Here is a 21,618-nt window from a genome sequence, read left to right as displayed (position 1 = left end):
AAAATTATCTCTTGAACTCTGGTAGAATCATGACGCACTTTTTAAATTTTATTTTAATTATTTTAGTTCTATGAACATGTGGAGAAAAAAAAAAACTGCACTGAAGTATTTGCTCTTAAAGGGCAACTACTGAACAGCTGCGGGCTGCTCCATCGATGCGGCATGGTCATCACGACAACTGTCTAGAAATTAGCCGAGTTTATGGAGAAGAGTACAGTCAGTGTGAATGCAGATTCAGTGTTAGAAAGTCCAATTCCAAAGGTGCATTATCATAGAGGAACACTCAAAATACTGAAGGATTGACTATTGGGTGCCTGAGAAGCATGTGAACACTTTTATAGGCATTACCGAAAATTTTCAGAATTTTATACGACAGACATACCCTATAGCTTGAGTAACCCAGGGGGACATATTTATCGGGTACATTAATGATGTATATGACTACAGACATTTGCCGATACTTAAATTCTACTACGTAAAGAATCAAGAGAAGGCTTGTCTCACTTTGAAGGATATGATTTCAACATATAAACAAATGAATCAGATATAGACTCGTGCTTGCATTAGCAAAGGTGTCCCATTAAGATACTTTTAATTGTGAGGTTCCTTAGCCTATTTAAATTTTGGACCATTTGGAAGCTAAAGAACTAAAGGTCAATGGGATGTTAAGATATACAAATCCTAAATTATAAAGTACAGAGGAAACAATCTAATGCAAAGCCTGGCACATAGCACATGGTCAATAAATGCTTGTAGAATGAATAAATTAACACATTTTAAGGACAGCACTTATTGGGTAAAATGAGGTACACCTACACAGTACAAGATCTTATCAGTATAAAGACACTGATATATAACTAAGATAATGTTACATGTCAAATATCTCTATTAAAAAAAAGATTTTATACATAAAGTTTCATACCTTTCCATGAATTTTTGAAAAATGCTGCCTCGAAGACTTTCACAAATTTCTTCTATGTATGGCTGGAAAGGATGGAAAAGAAATTCCACAGTGCATCAATAAGAACATAATAAAGTGAAAAGCAGAAAAGGATGAGACTCAGACGAGGTGAGGCTCCAAATTACGTGCTCCCACAGCACCTTGTACTCGCCCTTCTCAGCCTTGTCCAATTTTCACCAATGGACTCATGGTCACGATTATTTACTTGTAGTAATCTACACCACTCAACGGCATGTTCCATGAAGGCAAGGACAGGTCTGTCCTGTGTGCCACTGCATCCCTCCTGCCTAGCACGGCTCCTGGCAAGTCACAGACACATCTTAAATAGCTGGAATTAGCTTCATGGGCATGTGACCCATGCAGTCCCACAGAAGAGCCCAGGGCTCGGTTTGGTGCCCTGCTGTTGTCATCTTGAAATTCTTAATAATTTCTGAACAAGGGCCCCCAGGTTTTCATTGCGTACTGAGCCTTGTAAGTTATGTAGTGCATCCTATAAATTACTATTAATTATATAATTGCTATTAATTATGATTATCATAAATGATCAGCATTAATATTGACTTTTAAAGACTGAAAGCCAAGGGACCCATGGAGTAAATTTTTTTTAAATCAGCTATTCCCAAGGTCTTTGAGCAAGTTCATGGCTAAGCGGGGATTAAGGCAAGGGCTCCTTGCTCACATGTGCAGTGCCCTTTCCCTGTGGAGAACAATCTACTTCAATATCATGCCACTTTACACATCACCAAATAAACTGCATAAACTTATTTTCCATGGGATGGACTTCAAATCAAGAACTATAAAAATATCAAATGCCAACATTTCACAGCTCAGTCTGGAGCCACTTAGATAGTTTTGGAAAATATCTTCATACCCTACACTCACTGAATGACGCAAACTTAATGTTTTCTGTGTCTTTGTAGATCATCCTGAAAATGTGCAAAAAAGAAGGACCAGATCAGGAACCGTCCAAGGCAAGTGATCAAACTAGGAAGTCTGCAGAAGCCACAGTCACCACAACAGGCAGTGAGACCACCGCAGCTCGCCTGGGAGCCTCACTTCCTGCCACGGGGCTAAGCCACCTCCACCCCTTGGCAGGGCTACTGCTGTCCTGGGCGGGGCACTGGAACTGGTCACTAAAAACCAAATGGACTTTGTTCCCTCCTTAGTAACAGGGGAAGCTGAACTCTCTCTCTGAAGCCCTTTCCAGCTCTGAAGTCCTGTGTTTCTGTGATGACATATAATAGCAATCTTCGCTAACTCTTCTAGATGCTAAAGACCAAGGGCCACAAGTCTCAAGAGGTTCAAAAGACATCAAAAGACAAAAGAGATCAAATGTTGAAAGATATATGAAAAGCCTAAATTTGTATATCACAGATTTCGTATTTACAAAAACTGTTACGTTAATATTTTTTCATATTTTATAAAACAGCCTGTACTTCTGCTAATAAAATAAAAGTTCACCAGAAATTCTTAAGACTGGATATGATATACTACACTGCCACTTTCAACACAAAGAACTACAAAATGTGTCGGGTAAGCAGTGCAAAAGCGAGAGTTCAATAGTGGGGTCATGAGCAAACAACCTCACCTGATTCTCAGTTCCCTTAATCTGTAAAATGGGAGAGTCACATCTAATTTTCAAGGCCATTGTGAGAATTTAATAAGATTAAGAATGTTGAGAGCCAAGCACAGGGCCTGGCATGTTCTAGGAACCTAAATGTAAGCCAGGACCCCTCCCGACTCTTGCCACCAAATGTACCTGTGCAATTATTTATTTCTAAAGTCAATTTTGCAAACAAAAAGAATAAAAAGCATTTTGTATTTACTTTCAGAGCATTTTTTTTTATTACCTTCTTCTCCTTGATAAGAAATTTCAACTCAGGCATCACACTTCCTGATGTCTAAATATATGATAAACCTACAGTAATCAAAATAGTATCGTACTGACATTAAAAACAGACATTATGGACCAATGGAACAGAATAGAGAGTCCAGAAATAAATCCACACACCTATGGTCAACTAACCTTTGACAAGGGCGTCAAGCACACAATGCGGAAAGGATAGTCTCTCCAATAAATGGAAAATGAGACTGGACCCTTATCTCACACATATACAAAAATCAACTCAAGATGAATTAAGGACTTAAATATAAGACCTGAAAGTGTACAACCACTAGAAGAATACACAGGGGAAAAAACGTCTTGACATTTGCCTGGGTGATGATTTTTTGGATGTGACATCAAAAATTCAGGCAACAAAAGCAAAAACAGACAAGTGGGATTGCATCAAACTAAAAAGCTTCTGCAGAGCAAAGGAAACAATTACCAGAGTGAAAAGGCAACCTGTAGAATGAAAGAAGATATTTGCAAACCATATATCTGATAAGGGGTTAATATTCAAAATATACGAGGAACTCAACTCAATAGCCAAAAACCAAATAACCCGATTCAAAAGGGGACTGAGGACCTGAATAGACATTTTTCGAAAGACATACAAATGACCAACAGGCATACGAAAAGGTGCTCAACAACACTAATCATCAAGGAAATGCAAATCAAAGCCACAATGAGCTATCACCTCACATCTGTTAGGATGGCTATTATCAGGAAGTCAAGAGGTAAGTTGTTGGTAAGGATGTAAAGGGAACCCTTGTGCACTGTTGGTGGGAATGTAAATTGGTGCAGCCATTATGGAAAACAGTATAAGGATTTCTCAAAAAATTAAAAACAGAACTACCATATTATCCAGCGATCCCCCTTCTAGTATATATCCAAAGGAAATGAAATCAGTATCTTGAAGAGATATCTGCATGCCCATGTTCACTGCAGCATTATTCACAACAGTAAAGATACGGAAACAAACTAAGTGTCTATCAATGGATGAATGGATAAAGAAAATGTGGTATGGATATATATATATATATATATATATATATATATATATATATATAAAAACACACAATGGTATAATATTCAGTCTTTAAAAAGAATGAAATCCTGCCATTTGTGACACCATGGGTGAATCTGGAGAACATTATGGTAAGTGAAATAAGCCAGACACAGAAAGACAAATATGGTATGATCTCGTCCATACGTGGAATCTAAAAAAAGTCTAACTCATAAAAGCAGAGTAGAATGGTGGTTGCCAAGGGCTGGGAAGTGGGGGAAATGGGGAGATGGTGGTCAAAGGGTACAAAGTTTCAGTTATGCAGGATAAATAAGTTCTGGAGAGCTAATATACAGCATGGGGACTACGGTTAATAATACTGTATTGTACACTTGAAATTTGCTAACAGAGTTGATCGTTAGTGTTCTCACCCCCACACATACACACAAACACACACATACACACACACACACACAAATGTAACTAGGTGAGGTGATGGATATGTTAATTAGTTTGATTATGACAATCACTTCACAACGAATACGTATATCAATACATCACATTGTACACCTACAATTATATACAATTTTTATTTGTCAATTATAACTCAGAAAGTCAGGGGAAAGAAAGAAATTCCAACTCAAAGAATATCAACTAACTTTATGGTTAATGTCCCTCTATAAACAGGACATCCAAACATATAACTTCTATTTATACTTTGATCACTATGTTCTGATGGTACATGTCACACTGAATTGCACTAATACACCTTCTTATTTAAACCAACTTAATAGGGACTATTTCCTTCACCTTTGAAATAAGAACACCAGCCATTCCATATCTATTTTACCAGAACATTATTTAATTATTTTCTTGTGAACAAATCAGTAAAGTGGTTTTGAAAGATATTGGAGAAGCTCCTAAATGACTGTTCCTTGAAGGCACAGAAAGAATTTTGGTGGTCTTTGTATCTCATCTGGAACTATCTTTTTAAATGTTATTTATGCTGCAGGAAAAGCTAGCATCAGAGTTGTAAAATCCACGTACTGTGAGGTATAATTTAGCAACGTTAGATGTAATTGACTACAAGACTGTCTCTGAACAGCATCAAAGTCAGACAACTGAAGTTCTGACATGAAAATATCACGAAGGCAACAAACAGCAGACATTCACGTTGCACTTTCTGAATGTACAATGTTTGATAAGAGCTGACATTTGTGGAGTATGGCAACAGACAGGCCTAGTGCAAAGCAACTCACATGCACTGAATCCTCAAGACCCCCGTTTGCGGGAGAGCCCACTGTCACTTCCACTTCACAGATGGGAAAACTGAAGGGAGGAGAGGTATGGTAGCTTGCCCAGGGTCTCGAAATCCAGGGCACTTAATTTCAGAGCCCAGGCTTATAACCAACTAGACTATAAAAGGTACTACATTTTAAGAAAAGTCCATCTAATTATTTTGGCAGAAAGGCAGCACGCAGTTTGTTACTGTACCCAAATGTTCTCAGAGCCAAATCAATATTTTCTCTATAAAATAATCAGATTCATTTTGTATGTAAATAAAACCTATCATAAGGCACCTAGGTAAAAATCAACTTACTTCTCTGTAAATTACTGAATAATCCAGGAAATGGATAAATTAATTTTTTTCATTTATGAAAATCACTACATTAATGAATGGCATTCTTTCCTATTTCTTGTGACTCATAGAAACATGAAAAGTACATTATCCACTTGAAAATTTGACCACGTCCTTGCAAGCTGCCACCTCTATAGAAAACCCACAGGATGAGAGAAAAGGCTTTGGGGAGGAGAAACCATTACATCTGAAGATCAGCAAATACATCGGCCCATCAGTTGTGGATCAAGTTTTCTGAGGCCTGTCATTTAAATCTGCATGACTGTGTTGTGCTCAAGATACGAGGAGCCAAGGCAAAGTCCAGTTCCTCAGTCACGACCCCAAGGCCGTTCAAACATTCCCTCTTGACTCTTGAAAATGGATCTATTTCATCTGGGGGATAATCACCGTGGGGGTCAACACCTGTACCACTAGAAAGTAAATCTTGTCAAGTCCCTGCTCATCACAGGTGCCTGGGATGTCAAACAGGAAAAGGCTTTTTCCACCAATGTCTTGTCTTGATTGATTTATAGAAAACAACATTACAAGAACGCTCCAGTGGCCTTTTTCAGGAAAGCCTTCACGAAGGATGTCAGCAGAACAGCACATTTCAATGAGAAGACAGACAATATTAAACTTCAGTTCTTCCAGATAAACCGCCACGTAAGAAATACAGCCTCATATGTCAATTCCCCCAGCACTTTCACACATGCAAAGAATGTCCCCAAATCCAATTGTTAAGTAAATTAGAAACATTTATTGGGAAAGCATTTTATCTTACCTGAAAAAGAGTTGATGTCACTTGTTTCTTGGATAGATGACTTTGCACGTGTTCTACAGCTTGCTTTGAGAATGGCTTTTAAAAATCAAAAAAACAATGTTTTTTCCACAAATATAAAACAGAGCAAACCTCTGTATGTTTTACAATGTCAAACATATAATTTAACACAAAAATTACTAAGCAGTAACCTATAGGAATTCCATCAACATGCATTCTTTAAAAAATCTGTTGGATTCTGCGGGCAAGCCAAACAGATGACTGCTCCTCTGAGCTTCCAGAGTTCTTAGACACCATGTCGAGAAGGATGCTGAGCACGGCGGCATCCAACTGACATATCTAATCCCACAGGAGATCAAGATGACTTCGATTAAAAAAAGGTGTAAGGAATCGTATTATCACCTTACTAAATGCATCATCCCTCAACTGGCTGATACTGGGGTCCTAAAAATGTAAAATTTCTATTATATGAGAGAAAGTGAATGCATGAAAATATACCTAAGAATTAAACGTCAGGACTGCAAAGCTACATCACAGTGTTGAAAAGACTCTAGGGTAAGGAAAGTCTTGCTGTAGCCACAGCGGAGAGGAATTGGTTCTAAAAGAATGAAACTCACACTGACAAAACTTACGCACTCTGTCCTCCCCCAAAACTTCAAATTACGTCTGCAGCAATGCACGAGAAGAAGAGCTTAAAAAGCATATCACACTGCTAAAAACCCTCTAAATTGTTGACCTATACGAAAACTATGTTTACAGAGGCTTTCACAGTGAACACCTGGCATTTACCAAGGTTCAACCATTCCCCAGCACAGTAGCAAGGCACAGAGCATTACGATTAACTCTAGCTCAGAAGTTCAGTAAGCACTGTAGACAACACAGTAAACACAGAAGCACGAACATATATCATTGTCATGAGCAGTGCTGTCCAGTCAGGCTCTCTGCAATGCTGGAAGTGTGGTGAACCTGGGCTGATGCAGTAGTTACCAGCCACACGTGGGTATTGAGCCCTTGAAATGTGGCTCATGAGGAATTAAACTTTTAATTCCATTTCGTTTTAATTAATTTAAACAATTTAAATACCCACATGTGGCTAGTGGCTACTGCACTGGACACAGCAGCCCAGGGCTCTTAGGATACTCCTTTGGAAAACAGTCTTCATGTAGAGAGATTACATGGTAAATTTTCATTATTAATTATTCCACTCACTCCTGGTGGAATAATTTCCTAGGAACCTAGTTTATCCTAATGACTGAATTAGATTGTTTCTCTGATTTATCAATACAAGGAAAAAAAATGGTTTCAACCATCCTTCAACTATTAATGAATTACATTAACATAATAATTACAATCCTCCTTATTAATTCAAAGAAAGCATTTAAGATTTTTATTGATCAATATATGATTAGCCTAACTGTTAAAGGAGAGCTAAATGAAAAACAATAAAGCTTAATTTCCTTTAGAAAGTCTAGAATTGAGGTTGGCTTTTTCTTCCATTGATCTGCATTAGCCATTTTATCAATGTTTGCAGTGAAAGTATCCACTTTTGGAAACATACCAAGAGTATATGGAGCAACAGATACCGGATTAGTATTATCAGGAAACAAATGACAAAAACCAAAGAAATGGGTTCCATCCTGGATGAATATCATTTAATTTTTAAACCTCTTCCTCCTACTTTAACTTTCATTCTGGAGACGTTTGAAGGCTGTCTCATATTTACCCATACTAAAGTAATAAAACAAAAAGAGATACTTACATGTGAACAAGACAGCAGCTCCTTCATGATGTAAGTATCATAAATTTGTCGACTTCTACAAAGGCGATCTTCCTCATTCTCAAGCTTTTCATATTCTTTTATCTGGATGGTTAAAAGTTACCGTTGTTAGGTATTGTCTTCCTAGAAACTTCCTTTATTGAAGGATATTACTAGTCTTGGCAGAAACCACATCCACATGAGATCAAGCAAATTACTTGAATCGGCCATTCCACAGGAAACAACTACTTCTAATGTTGTAATAATGAAGTTGGAATAATTTAAATTCAACTTGGAACATACGAATGGATTTTTTCCTATGATGAACCTTGTCGCTTAAATTTAGAAACACAATATTAGGAAACAAATACTGCCATGGTTACAATTATCTTACGATGCACCAGCCATGGACCATTCATCCTTGCCAATTCTCCTTTCCAAAGCACAAATAATTTAAATTTGTCTGTAATCCAGTTCTAAGAGTTATGATGGGGCTCGTTCTCACTCCCCTCACCCCTCACTGTATATATATATATATATATATATATATATATATATATATATATATATATATATATACACACACATACACACACACACACACATATATTCTTTTTTTACATTCTCTTCCATTATAGGTTATTATAAGGTATTGAGTATAGTTCCCTGTGCTATACAGTAGGTCCTTGTTGGTTATCTGTTTTTTTTTTTTTTTTAAACTATCTCTAATTTTATTTATTTATTTTATTTATTTATTTATGGCTGTGTTGGGTCTTCGTTTCTGTGCAAGGGCTTTCTCTAGTTGCGGCAAGGGGGGCCACTCTTCATCGCGGTGCGCGGGCCTCTCACTATCGCGGCCTCTCTTGTTGCGGAGCACAGGCTCCAGACGCGCAGGCTCAGTAATTGTGGCTCACGGGCCCAGCTGCTCTGCGGCATGTGGGATCTTCCCAGACCAGGGCTCGAACCCATGTCCCCTGCATTAGCAGGCAGATTCTCAACCACTGCGCCACCAGGGAAGCCCGGTTATCTGTTTTATATAGAGTAGTGTGTATATTTTAACCCCAAACTGCTAATTGATCCCTCCCCCCCCCATCTTTTGGTAACCATAAGTTTGTTTTCTATGTCTATGAGTCTATTTCTGTTTTGTAAATAAGCTCATTTGTATCATTTTTTTTTTAGATTCCAAATATAAGCAATATCATATATTTGTCTTTCTCTGTCTGGCTTACTTCACTTACTATGATAATCTCTAGGTCCACCCATGTTGCTGCAAATGGCATTATTTCATTCTTTTGTATGGCTGAGTAATATTCCATTGTGTGTGTTTGTGTGTGTGTGTGTGTGTATACACACACACACACCCCCCCCACATCTTCTTAATCCATTCATCTGTCGATGGACATTTAGGTTGCTTCCATGTCTTGGCTACTGTAAATAGTGCTGCTATGAATACTGGGGTGCATGTATCTTTTCAAATTATATTTTTCTCCAGAAGGAAAACACTTTTTTAATGAAGGAGCAATTCAGCAATGTTGGCATAACCAAAGGACCTGGGCTTAATCATCCAAGGTTAATTCAGGAGAACATGTCTAAAGGTTCAAATACCATGCCAGATGCAAGTATGGTAGCTGCAAGGAAACAGAAGCCAGACACAGAAATCTGAGGCAGAGTCAGAAAACAAACAAAGGACTCTAGTTTGGTAGATTTCTTTTGATGTTTTGTTTTAGTAAGTTCCAGAAATTAATGCCAGAATGCTAGGATAGAACAGGTGGACTGTTAGTGAACCAAAGGCAAACGTTTCTGCCTAAACATACAAACTCTAGGAAAACTAAACCTTCATGGAATCATTATCCTTGAAAACAAGTGTAATGAAACCTAAGTCTATGTTCTGGGGACCTATAAAGCAAGCTGACACCTGGTTAAGCAAATGCTGATTCTATGGGAGTTTTCTATGAACTGTAATAATCTGACAATACAGAAAATTCTAGTTTCTTGCACAAATGATGATCTGAACCACAATTCTGGCTTTAGTAAGTGCCTCATATCTCATAAACTCCAACTTGAACAACAGAAAAGGTTAATTCTTAGTAGGCAAAGAAACAGCCTAAAGCATCCCTGGCTGTAATTCACTTTCTATTATCAGTAAGACCACTAATTAAAGTCATGCAGTCAAGTATCAATTGGCTCTAGACAGGATGTCCTGATGTGCAGAGCAAATGCCACCCCTAATTCTGGCAGTCAGGTTGTCCAGGGAACCTGAGCAGGCAGAGGCCCAAGTTCAAGGTGAAAAGTCTCTACTACAGCAGAACGGAAGCTTCGCCATCAATGATGAACATTCACTAACCGTGTAGTCCTCCCTTTCTGCTTTGGTGGTTACAAAGCTCACAGCTGAACATGTAGCCAAAAAAATGGAATAATCATCACTGATTCTGCTCTTTTGCTCACACCCCTGTCCCCACCACCCCCTACATCCAATTCATCAGCCAGTCATGTTGGCTTTATATTCAAAATATATCACAAACCAGGGCCCTCCTTCAGGTAATAGTGAACTAAACTCTAACAACAATTCTGGACATATATAAAACCCAACTACACTGGACCACCGGAGAGTGACCAAAAGTACACAGATAATGGAAAAGGGGCATCAAACAGAAGCTGGAAAGTAAGAGAGGATATTCCTGAAAATGAAGAGCCAGAGCAGAGCTCCAAAATTTTACGTACAAACTCTCAAAATCTCTGCTGGACCCCATAATGACATGTGAGCATGACAGACCCAAAGCAGTCCAGCTAAGGTTAAAAGAACTGAACAAGATTCAGTTGCTACCCACTGTATGAGAAGACAGAGCATCAAGTCTGAGTAAGCCAAATTAACTGCTGAGACAAAAAAAATCAATACCCTTTGAAGAAGCAGAGTTTGGAGTATCTACAATATCAATGGACAAGATACAATCTAAAATTACTCTATCTATGAAGAAACAGAGAAATGTAGCTCACACGCAAGAGAACAGACCATCAGTGAAGACCAATCCAAGATGATTCTGATGGAATTATCACACAAGGATTTTAAAGGAGTCGTTAAAACTATACTAAAAGATGTACAGAAAATATGCATGTAATGAATAAGAGGATAGGAAATAGCAGCAGAAAAATAGTAACTAAGAAAATAACCACATGGAAATCTTATCTGAAAAAAAATTCAATGGATGGACATAACAGGCTAGAGTTGGCAAAAGAATCAATGAATTTGAAGACAGCTCCATAAAAATTATCTAATCTGAAGAAAAGAAAGAAAAAAAATTGGGGGGGGGAATGGAACAGGGAATCAGTGATATCTAGGATAATATCGAAAGATCAAACATACTTATGATTGGAATTCTAGAGAGAGGAAAAAAAAGAGACTGGGGTAGAAATAATGTTTTATAATGGCCCAAATTTTACCAGATTTGGTGAAACATATAAATTGACAGATTCAAGAAACTAAGTGAAAGCCACAAAGGATAAACACAATATCTGAAATTACTCCGCTAAAGTGCACCTCCTCAGAAGTCAGTCTTTGACCCAGCAATTTAAGGTGGCCACCAAATCACAATACATCACATTGAGTTGTGAGTCTGTTTTGAATCACTGCATAGCAGTTATCATTTCCTGATATATTTCCTATTCATTTATTACTGGTTTATTATCTGTTTCAACAAAAATAGGAACTCAAAGAGAGCACAGACTTTGTCCATCTTGTTCATCCAAACAATGCTTCCCAGCATTAGTGTTTGATAAATACTGGTTGCATGAGTGAAGAAAAGTCTGCGTAGTAACTTTACCTCTGATCTTATATTTTCTGTTTTCCGTGATTTATTATTAAATCTAGGTATAATATAAATATTTTTATAAGCTGCCTCTAAATCTAACTGGAACAAGGAAGTATATAAACCAACACACCGAGCATTAGCTACGTGTCAGGTGCTGTTCTGGTGTGTTGCATACACACATGACAACCCTAAGGACAGACACTGCTATACCCTAATTTTTAGCTGAGGAAACCCAGATAGAGCGAAGCAAGACTCCTTGCCCAACTTCAGGCAGCTAGTCACTACCAGTGTCCAAATCCAAATCCAGATGTTCTCAGTTTAGAGCTGGAACTCTTTACCACCATGTTACAGCATATACCTAATCAGCATATTATAGATATTACAGTTTAGAAAGCAACTGTCCATCTGGCATCCCATTTGAGACTCTCAATTAGCCTGTGAAATAGCAGGAGATGATTACTAACCTCATTTCATAAATAAAGGAAGAGATGCTCAAATATTAAGTCCCCATTCTATGAGCTCAAGTACAGGACAGTGTCTTGGTTCACATTTGTAAGCTCTGGGTCTGACACAAGGTAGATGCTTCAGGGTTTGCTCAATGACCAGCACCATATCCCACAGCAAGTGAGAGGGGCACAGCTGCACCTAGATCCTAGCTGGGCCTGCTGTCTAGGAGCCAAACAATGGGCAAGTGAAAATACTGATGACACACACACCCCAGCAGCAAGCATATATTAAGTATTCCATGGGCATTACAGGCGACAGACAGTGTAAGAATCAGAGAAGCAAAGCAATCACGGAAGACTGGGATGACTGTACAGACAGGCTTCACTGGAGAATATAGAAACTGACCTTGGCCTTAAACGAAGCAAGGCTTTCCACAAGCCGAGAAGGGGAAACTGCATCCTAGGCTGGGGGAAGGACATAAGGAAAGTAATAAAAAGAAGAATTGGGCTCGGTGGGTTCAGGTAATATTGGTTACTGGAAGGTCTACGTGAGAAGGTAGTGAAAGATAAAGAGGGAAAGGTAAGCGATAACTAACGCAGAGATATGTGAGTGTTGGAAGAAGCAATTAGGACTTCAGACCACAGGAAAATGGGTAACCACTAAAAGTCTGCGGACACAGAAAAATGGAAATACAATGGACAACATACACATTGCAAGATATCTGACAACAGAGTTTTCTAGGGATCAGGATCATAAAACTAGAAATTAAAGAATCTACTAGGCTGGTGAAACCAAGGAGTCAGAATTACTGATAACTTCAATCTTGGAGGCTGTACTGACTTACACAACTGTATTTGAAACTCCAAGGTGGATGGTATTGTCAATTAAAGAACACAAAGGAAGTTGCTGAGGAGCCCTGAAGCATTTTCCTCCAAGGGGATAACCTGATAGGCCAGATCCATCACACCAGGCCAGGAGAGAGGAGAGAAGAGCTGCAGAACAAGCCAACGAAGAGAAACTCCGATGCCTAAAGTTCAAATGGAAACACATCAGCAGTAGTCACCACCATACTGGCCAGAAGTGCTTAAGAAATAACTATATAGGTTGCCCATCTGTTTCATCTACTAAAGGAGATTGCTTTCTATTTGACAAAGCAGCTGAGTACATGCTGAAATTGGAGAGGTGAAGCTTTTAAGAACACAGGAAAGAAAAAAAATTTTTGACACATCAAGCTGTGAGTCTTGTCCAGATAAAATGCCTGATTCAGACTGAAATAATAAAGTCACTTCATACTCAGTGGAATCCTTTTGGATTTAGCTTACTTTTTTTTCACATGATGCTAAATGTGCATCATCATTTGATCATTCTTCCCGGAAATACATTAATATAATTTTAACAATGTAGAAAAATGTCATTTTCATGTATATCAATAAACCAGGAAAAAAGGGAATATTCTTCCAATTTTCAAAGATACAAAGATTACTAATATCAGCTCTAATTATGCCATGCTTTCTTTGGACCATTTCAAATGTTTTAGGGTAAAGACAGATCATGCTAATAATATTAGCATATGTCATTTCTTAAATATATTTCAATATATTCTCTAATTTCAATTTTAATTTCCTCTTTGACCCATGAATTATTTAGAAGTTATTTGTTTCCAGGCAGCTAAGGATTTCTTACTTAATACTGTTATTAAATTTGAGTTTAAGTCCACTGTGGTCAGAGAACATACTCTGAACAATTTCAATCTTGAAATTTGTATAAAGTTTTCTTTAGGGTCCAGCATATGATCTATTTTGGTAAATGTTTCATATGTAGTTTAAAGAATGCAAAACTCTGTTTTTGCTGGGTCAATTAGGTCAAGTTTATTCATCACTTTATTAAGATCTTCTATATCCTTACTAATTTTTTGCCTGTTTGTTCTACAAGCTCTTGAAGTACGTGGGTATCCCACTAGGGTTGTAGAATTATTTTGTTTTGGATCTTCTTGCCAATTTTTGCTTTAAATATTTTAAAGTTCTGTTATTTGTAAGATACAGATGCTGACTCCTCAATCATTATGAAATAATCTCTCTTTATCTCAAAGTAGCATTGCCATGTACTTTGTCTGATATTAGTATAGCTATACCAGCTTTGCTTCATTTAGTGTGTATATTACATATCCTCTTCCATACTTCTGTTTAAAGTATATCACTTCTTTAAAAATTTAAAAAGAAAATTGAATCACTATACTGTACACCTGTAACTTATATAATATTGTACAGCAACTATAGGTTAATCAAAAAATAAAATTATCTTAAAATACATAAATAAAGCATCTCACTTGTAAGCAGTATATAACATGGTTTTGGTTATTTATCCAGTCTGACAAACTTGGTCTTTTACTGGGAGTATTTAGTCCATTTATATTAAATGTAATCATCAATATTTATATAGATGAATTTATAGTTACCACCTTACTCTTTATTTTCAATTTGACCTCCTACTTTATGTCCACCTTTTATTTATTTATTTATTTTTTTGGATTAATACAATGTTGTTTTATTCCATATCTCCTCTCTTTTAACATACACATTTTATTCTTTTAAAAGTTACCTTAGAGATTACAATATGCATCCTTTACAAGTCAATGCAAATTATTATTTTTACTATCCCCAATAATCCTAGAATCTTAAAATATTTTAACTTTATTAACCCCTCTCCTGCCTTTTGTGCTACTCTCATACATTTTAGTTTTACACACACTTTAAACTCTAAAAACATATTATAGTTTTGTATGGTCAACATTCGTATATTTCACATACACATTTACCCTTTATGATGTCTTTCATTCCTTCCTGCATTTCCATCTGGGGTAATTTCCCTTCTGCTTACAGTAGCTCCCTTTAGTATTTATGGTAATGCAGTTCCACTACTGACAAATTCTCTCGGTTTTCGTCTGAAAATATCTTTATTTCACCTTCATTTTTTTATTTTTTATTTTTTTAAAAAAATTATTAGCACCTTTAATTATTATTTATTTATTTATTTGGCTGTGTTGGGTCTTCGTTTCTGTGCGAGGGCTTCCTCTAGCTGCGGCAAGCGGGGGCCACTCTTCATCGCGGTGCGCGGGCTTCCCACTATCGTGGCCTCTCTTGTTGCGGAGCACAGGCTCCAGACGCGCAGGCTCAGCAGTTGTGGCTCATGGGCCCAGTTGCTCCGCGGCATGTGGGATCCTCCCAGACCAGGGCTCGAACCCGTGTCCCCTGCATTAGCAGGCAGACTCTCAACCACTGCGCCACCAGGGAAGCCCTCACCTTCATTTTTGAAGGAAGTTTTGGCTGAGGAAAGAATTCTAGGTTGGCAGCTTTTTTTTCTCATTACTTTAAAGATGGACATTTCATTGTCTGTCTTTCTTTTTTCTTAATCATTTATTTTAATATGTCACAGTCGTTTCATTCATATTACTGCCCCTTTAAAAATGAGGTGCCTTTTTCTAACCTCTAGTTGCTTTTAAAATTTTCTCTCTGTCACAGGTTTCCACAGTCTTATACTGATGTGCAAAGATACGTTTCCTCTGTACTCATCCTGCTAAGTTTTTTGAATCTGTAAGCTGCTGACTTTCATCATTTTGTAATATTCTTAGTATTATATCCTCAAATACTGCTTCTTTCCCATTCTCTCTCTTCCTTTCTGGGAGTCCAACTTTACATGTGTTAGACCTTTTAGGCATGCCTCACATGTCTCTAATGCCCTTATTTCTTTTTTATATTCTTTTTTCTCTGTATTTCGGTTTGAGATGACCTTCTGACCTGCTTCCCTATTCATTAATCATGTCTCACATTGTGACAATCTGCTACTGGTTCTAACCACTAGGTTCTAATTTCAAATACTTTATGTTCTAGAATATCTGTTTGGTTTTCCACAATACATTCAAATTATGCTGAAACTCTCTATTCCTCCATCTAATTATTTTGTCCATCTTTTCCTCTATTGTCTGGAACATATTATTTACAGTTATTTTCAGGTACTTGTCAGCTAACTCCAATATCTGATTCATCTGCAGGTCTGCTTCTATTGCCTTGTTTATAAGTCACGTGATCTTGCTTCTTAGATGGAAAATCATTTTTTACTCTATGGTGAAGATTGGAGAGTCTCTATATACTGTTATTTTCTACCTGCAAAAGAGACAGAGGGCTCCCCTTATTCTCTGCTGCACAGGTAGGGAGGGAGTTCATCACCCAACAGGGGGCTGAGCTGGGCTGGTCTGGTCTGCCATTTGTGTAGGACTCAGTCTGCCTCTGGTTGGTCCCTGTTCCTAAGGCCTGGCTCTCCATGGAGTTCAATGAGATCTCTGTCTCCTCAGCACTGGATTCAGTTCTGCCCTTAAGAAGTCTTCAGGATAGCTCTTTGGCCCCCGGCCCACTCGAGCTTCAAAACTTGGCGTGTGTCTTGAGCAGGGGATGACTCATGTTTTGGGGGTTCCTCCAGCTTCATCGTTTTTTTTTTTTAATATGATTGATGTTATAATTTTTTTATTGTTTTTTGGGGGTTTTTGGGGGGATGGGAGAGTGAGGGTTTGTCTGCACCGCACGGCTATGGGATCCTAGTTCCCTGACCAGGGACTGAACCCAGGCCCTTGGCAGTGAGAGCACACGGTCCTAACCACTGGACCGCCAGGGAATTCCCAGCTTCATCTGTTTACTCCAGATCCAGAAACCTCTTCTGGTTTTTCTGTCTCCCAGAAGCAGCCTCCTGCCAGGGGCCAAAGCTGGATTCTCATCTGCCCACCACACCTGGACCAGCCGCCGCCCCAGGTGATAAGTGGTTATGGCTCTTCAGTGGGGCTTTCATCTCTTGCCTGTTCTGTTTTTGGATTCCTGCCACAACAGGTGTACATTTCAATCCCGTTTAATACCGCAAGGCTGTGGGAGGTTTCAATGTGTCTTCCAGAAGCTCTTGGCCTGCCTCTTCAGATCCCCTCCCAATGTCTTGCTGGGAAAACCAGCTGTGGGTTTGAGGCCACCCTTTCCCACCAAGTCTCCAATTTGTCACTCTAGTAATGTGTGACCATAAAACTTTGCTAGTTTCTCTTTCACCCAGTAGCAGCCCCCTGCCTCGGCTTCTGTGTCCAGAATCAGCAAGCTTCTGCAGAAAATATAATGGCTGGTAATGCTCAGTGCACCTCTGAATGATTCTTCCTCCTCTGGAATTTTAGTCCAACTATTCCTCACTGATTCCAGAACACTATAGAGCTTTAAAAATATGATTTTTATAGTTGTTGTCAGCATCTCTAATAAACTATATCTTGTAGTACTAATTACTTTTGACGAATTTCTAAGATATCTAGTAGTCTTAATATTTCCCAAAGTACAGTTTAAATATGCTTTTGAAATAAAAGCATTGATAAAACAGTCACTTCTTACCTCTTCATAAAACTTCACCTGAGGTACAGCTTCATTAATTTCATTCAAACAAAAATCTTTAAATAGCAAGAAACCTAAAGAAAAAGAATAAAAAATTTCAGGGTGGGCGATGAATGTAAATTTTATCCCACAGGGTGTTTTCAAATTCATTTGTTTCAACCTCTTCCTCCCCTACCCTTAAAATACAAAAGGGTGTTTCAAGAGGCTACTTAATGCCTAAAAGGAAATAATCCAGGTAAAGTAAAGAATCACACACCTGGTTCCTTGCTTTGAGGTTCCTTCTCTCTTGGCAACCCCCCTCCCACTTTTAAAAAATGCACAATTAACAGTGCTAGTGGTTACCACCACTTAGTGCTACTGGTCACCAGAACAAGTGGAAGATTAACCAAAGAAATCAGAGATACAGGTAATACAGAAGTTGGTAAGAGTCACCATGGAGCTAATAAATGCTACGCCCACAGAAACAGAACTAAAACTCCCTTAAGAAAAAAAAAAAGAAGTACTTTCCTAACCTTTCTAGTCTTTTCTCTCACCACTTATTAGCTCAAGTCCCTCCAAGTCCCTACCAAATCCCTCGTGCCAGAGCAGATCACCCATTCCCAGATGGTGCTTTTCTCCTTCACAACTCCACGCCTCATCTTCAAGCAATCAGTACCTTCTGCCCGGGATACCACCCCCATTGCACAGTGCCTGTTACACAGTGGGAGGCCAATAAATATGTGTTGAAAGAATGTTTGTTTGCATGGCCCTTCCAACATGCCTCTGCCAAAGTGCTCACCCTGGTTAATTATCTGATTTACAAGTCTCCCACCCCAGTACCAAACCCAGTGGCCAGCTCAATGCCTCGCACCTAGTCAAGCCTCAGTGAATGAATGAAGCTGGAGAGGACAAGCTGACACCAGACTGAGGGCAGAGATACTGGAAGACTATGAAAAGTCAAAAGCAATGAGAAGGTCCAAACAATTAAAGGATTGTTAGGAGAGACAGAAGTCACAGAAAAAAAAAAAGTGAAGAAAGACTCACAAAAAGTCTACAATGTTGGGCAAAGGTAGTAGATCAGAACTCCCCAGGTAGGACAGGAAGGAAGCAGCTTTGACAAGATTTTCATTCAAGTTAACATGAGAGTTATAGAACTTGAGCTTGTCTGTTGTTGCCCCATAAATTCCCCTCCATGCTTCCAGGAACATGACCTTTGAAAACGGTTAAATGTTTGTTCAGTGGAACTAGAAGAAAGGTATTTGGACTACTTGGTTAAACAGGCAAGACCAGACTAACAGGGGCTGGGTGCACAGCTCCAGCAGGAGCACGGCCGTGCTCATATTGTCAAGGAACTGCAGCAAGGCCAACATATGGAGGGAGTAGGGAATTCAAGAAGCAGATGAGTAGGAAGAACTGAAGATGTGAATCTCTACCGATTTGCATGTTAATATTTTTATTTTAAATAAGAGAAAGGTTGACTTTTTGTTCTCATTCATTTCAAAGTAATTTCCGATTTCCCTTGTCATTTCTTCTTTGGCTCATGAGTCATTCAGGAATGTGTAGTTTAATTTCCAGATATTTGGGAGGGTTTTTTTCAGGTATTTTTGGGATATTGATTTCTGTTTAATTCTGTTGTGGTCAGAGAACACATTCAGTAGGACTTCCAATGCTTTTAAATTTATTGAAACTTGGTTTTGGTCCCAAACTTGGTCCCTCTAGGTGAATGTTCCAAGGGTACTTAAAAAAAAAAGAAAAACAGTATATAGGGTGGAGTGTTTCATTAAATAAAGTAAAAAGGCAATTAGGCCAAGTTGGTTGATAGGGTTGTCCTGGTCCTCTAAATCTTACTGAATGTCTATTTATTCTCTCCATTATCGGTGGAGGACTGTTGAAATCTCCACCTGTAAATTGGAAGGGAGGGGAAAGAAAGGAGGAGGAGGATGAAGAAAGGGAGTTGAATGAATAAACATCCAACTTAATATGTTGTTACCTACTTCTTTAATGCAATTTCCATCATCAATGTGTAAGATAAGCCAAAGAATTATTTGGAACATCGTATAGGGGGAAAAAAACAGTATTTTCCTCGTGTCTGTACATAAACTGAAGCATTACTTTCTATCACAGCAGCTGTTAAAATGGAGCAGCCAGAAGAAAGATATTTTGCCTTTTGGATACATCCTAGATCATTGTGTTCCAGGCTGAATGCAATTTACCTTCATTAGACTTAAATTACATAAAGAAAAAAAAAATGAAGCATTACTCAGATTAGAACAAAAGCTAAAGGGCAAAAATAAGGAAATAATTTGCCTAACTGGTTCACTTCATTGGTGTGATTTCTCCAGATTTCAAAGAATAAAAAGTAGTGACCCAACACCTGCTTACTAGGTAACTGTGGAATGTGTTTACCCTTGTTTCTATATTTGAACCACTGCAAACTGCCTGAATACTGATTAACTTCCGAGTGTATGTAACATCCAGGAAAGGCAAACTATCCCAATTTGCCACTAAAATATTTTGCAAAAATTAGTAGAAAGAATTGTATTATCTTTTTTTTTTTTAAATTTATTTATTATTTATTTATTATTTATTTCTGGCTGTGTTGGGTCTTCGTTTCTGCGCGAGGGCTTTCTCCAGTTGCGGCAAGCGGGGGCCACTCTTCATCGCGGTGCGCGGGCCTCTCACTATCGCGGCCTCTCTTGTTGCAAAGCACAGGCTCCAGACGCGAAGGCTCAGCAGTTGTGGCTCAAGGGCCCGGTTGCTCCGTGGCATGTGGGATCCTCCCAGACCAGGGCTCGAACCCATGTCCCCTGAATTGGCAGGCAGATTCCCAACCACCGCGCCACCAGGGAAGCCCTGTATTATCTTTTATAAAAGATCAATTAAGAACTTTTGAAAGCATTAAATATGCGTGGTTTCTATAGGAAATTGAAATATAACCACCTAAAAAATTAAAAAGAGGGAAAGAAAAATATGAAAAAAATCTTGTAAGAAATAATACCTGTCCTAGGTTTTACCAAGGAGATTCAAACACTGGGAAGGAGGATAGCCTGCATAACTGCAAAAAGTTCCTACCAAAATTTACTCATTTGACAAAGCATTTACTGAGTGTCTACTAAGAGTCACCGTGCTATATGTTGGTGAAGACAGAGTTTTTCCCATAAGAGACTTATGGGTTTGTGTAAGGGGCAGACAACAAAGTAGTAAACAAATGAAATAACTGTAATTTATGGTAAATGATATAAAGGAATTAAATATGATGCTGAGATCAATGATAAAACAGAATGTCAATAAGACCTCTCTGAGCTGTGGGATAAACAAAGTACAAAGCATTTCAGATTAGAAAAGGCCAGAATGCCTAATCTCACACCTTCTATTCAATATTGTGAGGTCTTAGCCAGTGCAATAAGAAAAGGAAATAAAACTTACTAAAATTGAAAAGGAAGAGTTAAAACTAATTTTATTCCTAGACAACGTGATTAACTATATAACAAATCCTATCTACAAAATAACTACTAGAATATATAAGTGAATTTAGGAAGATCCATAAATGACCATAAAATACAAGGTCATTAGCTAAAAGAATCAATGACATTAGATACACTCACATCACACAGTTTTAAGATGGAATTTTGAAACAAGTCCATTTGGAATAACATCAAAAAAGAACCAATACTTAAGAATAAATAAATAAGAGATATACAAGGCCACTAAGTGGAAAACTATATAATATGACTGAAAGATATTAAAGAAGATCTAAATAAATGGAAAGATATAGTCAGTTCATGGATTGGAAGACTCAGTATTGCAGATGTTAATTCTCCCCAAATTGATCTATGGAGTCAATGCAATCCTAATAATAATCCCCATCGGCTTTTTAAAGAAACTGACAAGCTGATTCTAAAATGTATATGGAAATGCGAAAAAACTGGAATACCCAAAATATCTTGAGAAAGAAGCAAAAAGTTCAAGGAATTACA

The 21,618-nt window shown here is 38.1% G+C and overlaps 1 protein-coding gene across 1 annotated transcript in view; it reads right to left on the bottom strand.

Moving 5' to 3' along the window:
- The window catches only part of LOC133074924 (beta-adrenergic receptor kinase 2), a 116,511-nt gene that overhangs the window by 44,780 nt on the left and 50,113 nt on the right, over positions 1-21,618 (bottom strand). The window contains exons 3-6 of the mRNA XM_061168878.1: positions 17,663-17,736; positions 8,005-8,106; positions 6,249-6,323; positions 923-984 (exon numbers count right to left, since the gene is read on the bottom strand). Coding sequence (XP_061024861.1) covers positions 923-984; positions 6,249-6,323; positions 8,005-8,106; positions 17,663-17,736 — 313 coding nt within the window. The remainder of the gene's footprint in view (positions 1-922; positions 985-6,248; positions 6,324-8,004; positions 8,107-17,662; positions 17,737-21,618) is intronic.

The sequence above is a fragment of the Eubalaena glacialis genome, chromosome 15 (assembly GCF_028564815.1).
Source record: "Eubalaena glacialis isolate mEubGla1 chromosome 15, mEubGla1.1.hap2.+ XY, whole genome shotgun sequence".
In the NCBI taxonomy this organism is placed as follows: Eukaryota; Metazoa; Chordata; class Mammalia; order Artiodactyla; family Balaenidae; genus Eubalaena; species Eubalaena glacialis.
The sequence above is the reverse complement of the archived record's forward strand: the minus strand, read 5'-3'. Positions and strand labels throughout refer to the sequence as shown.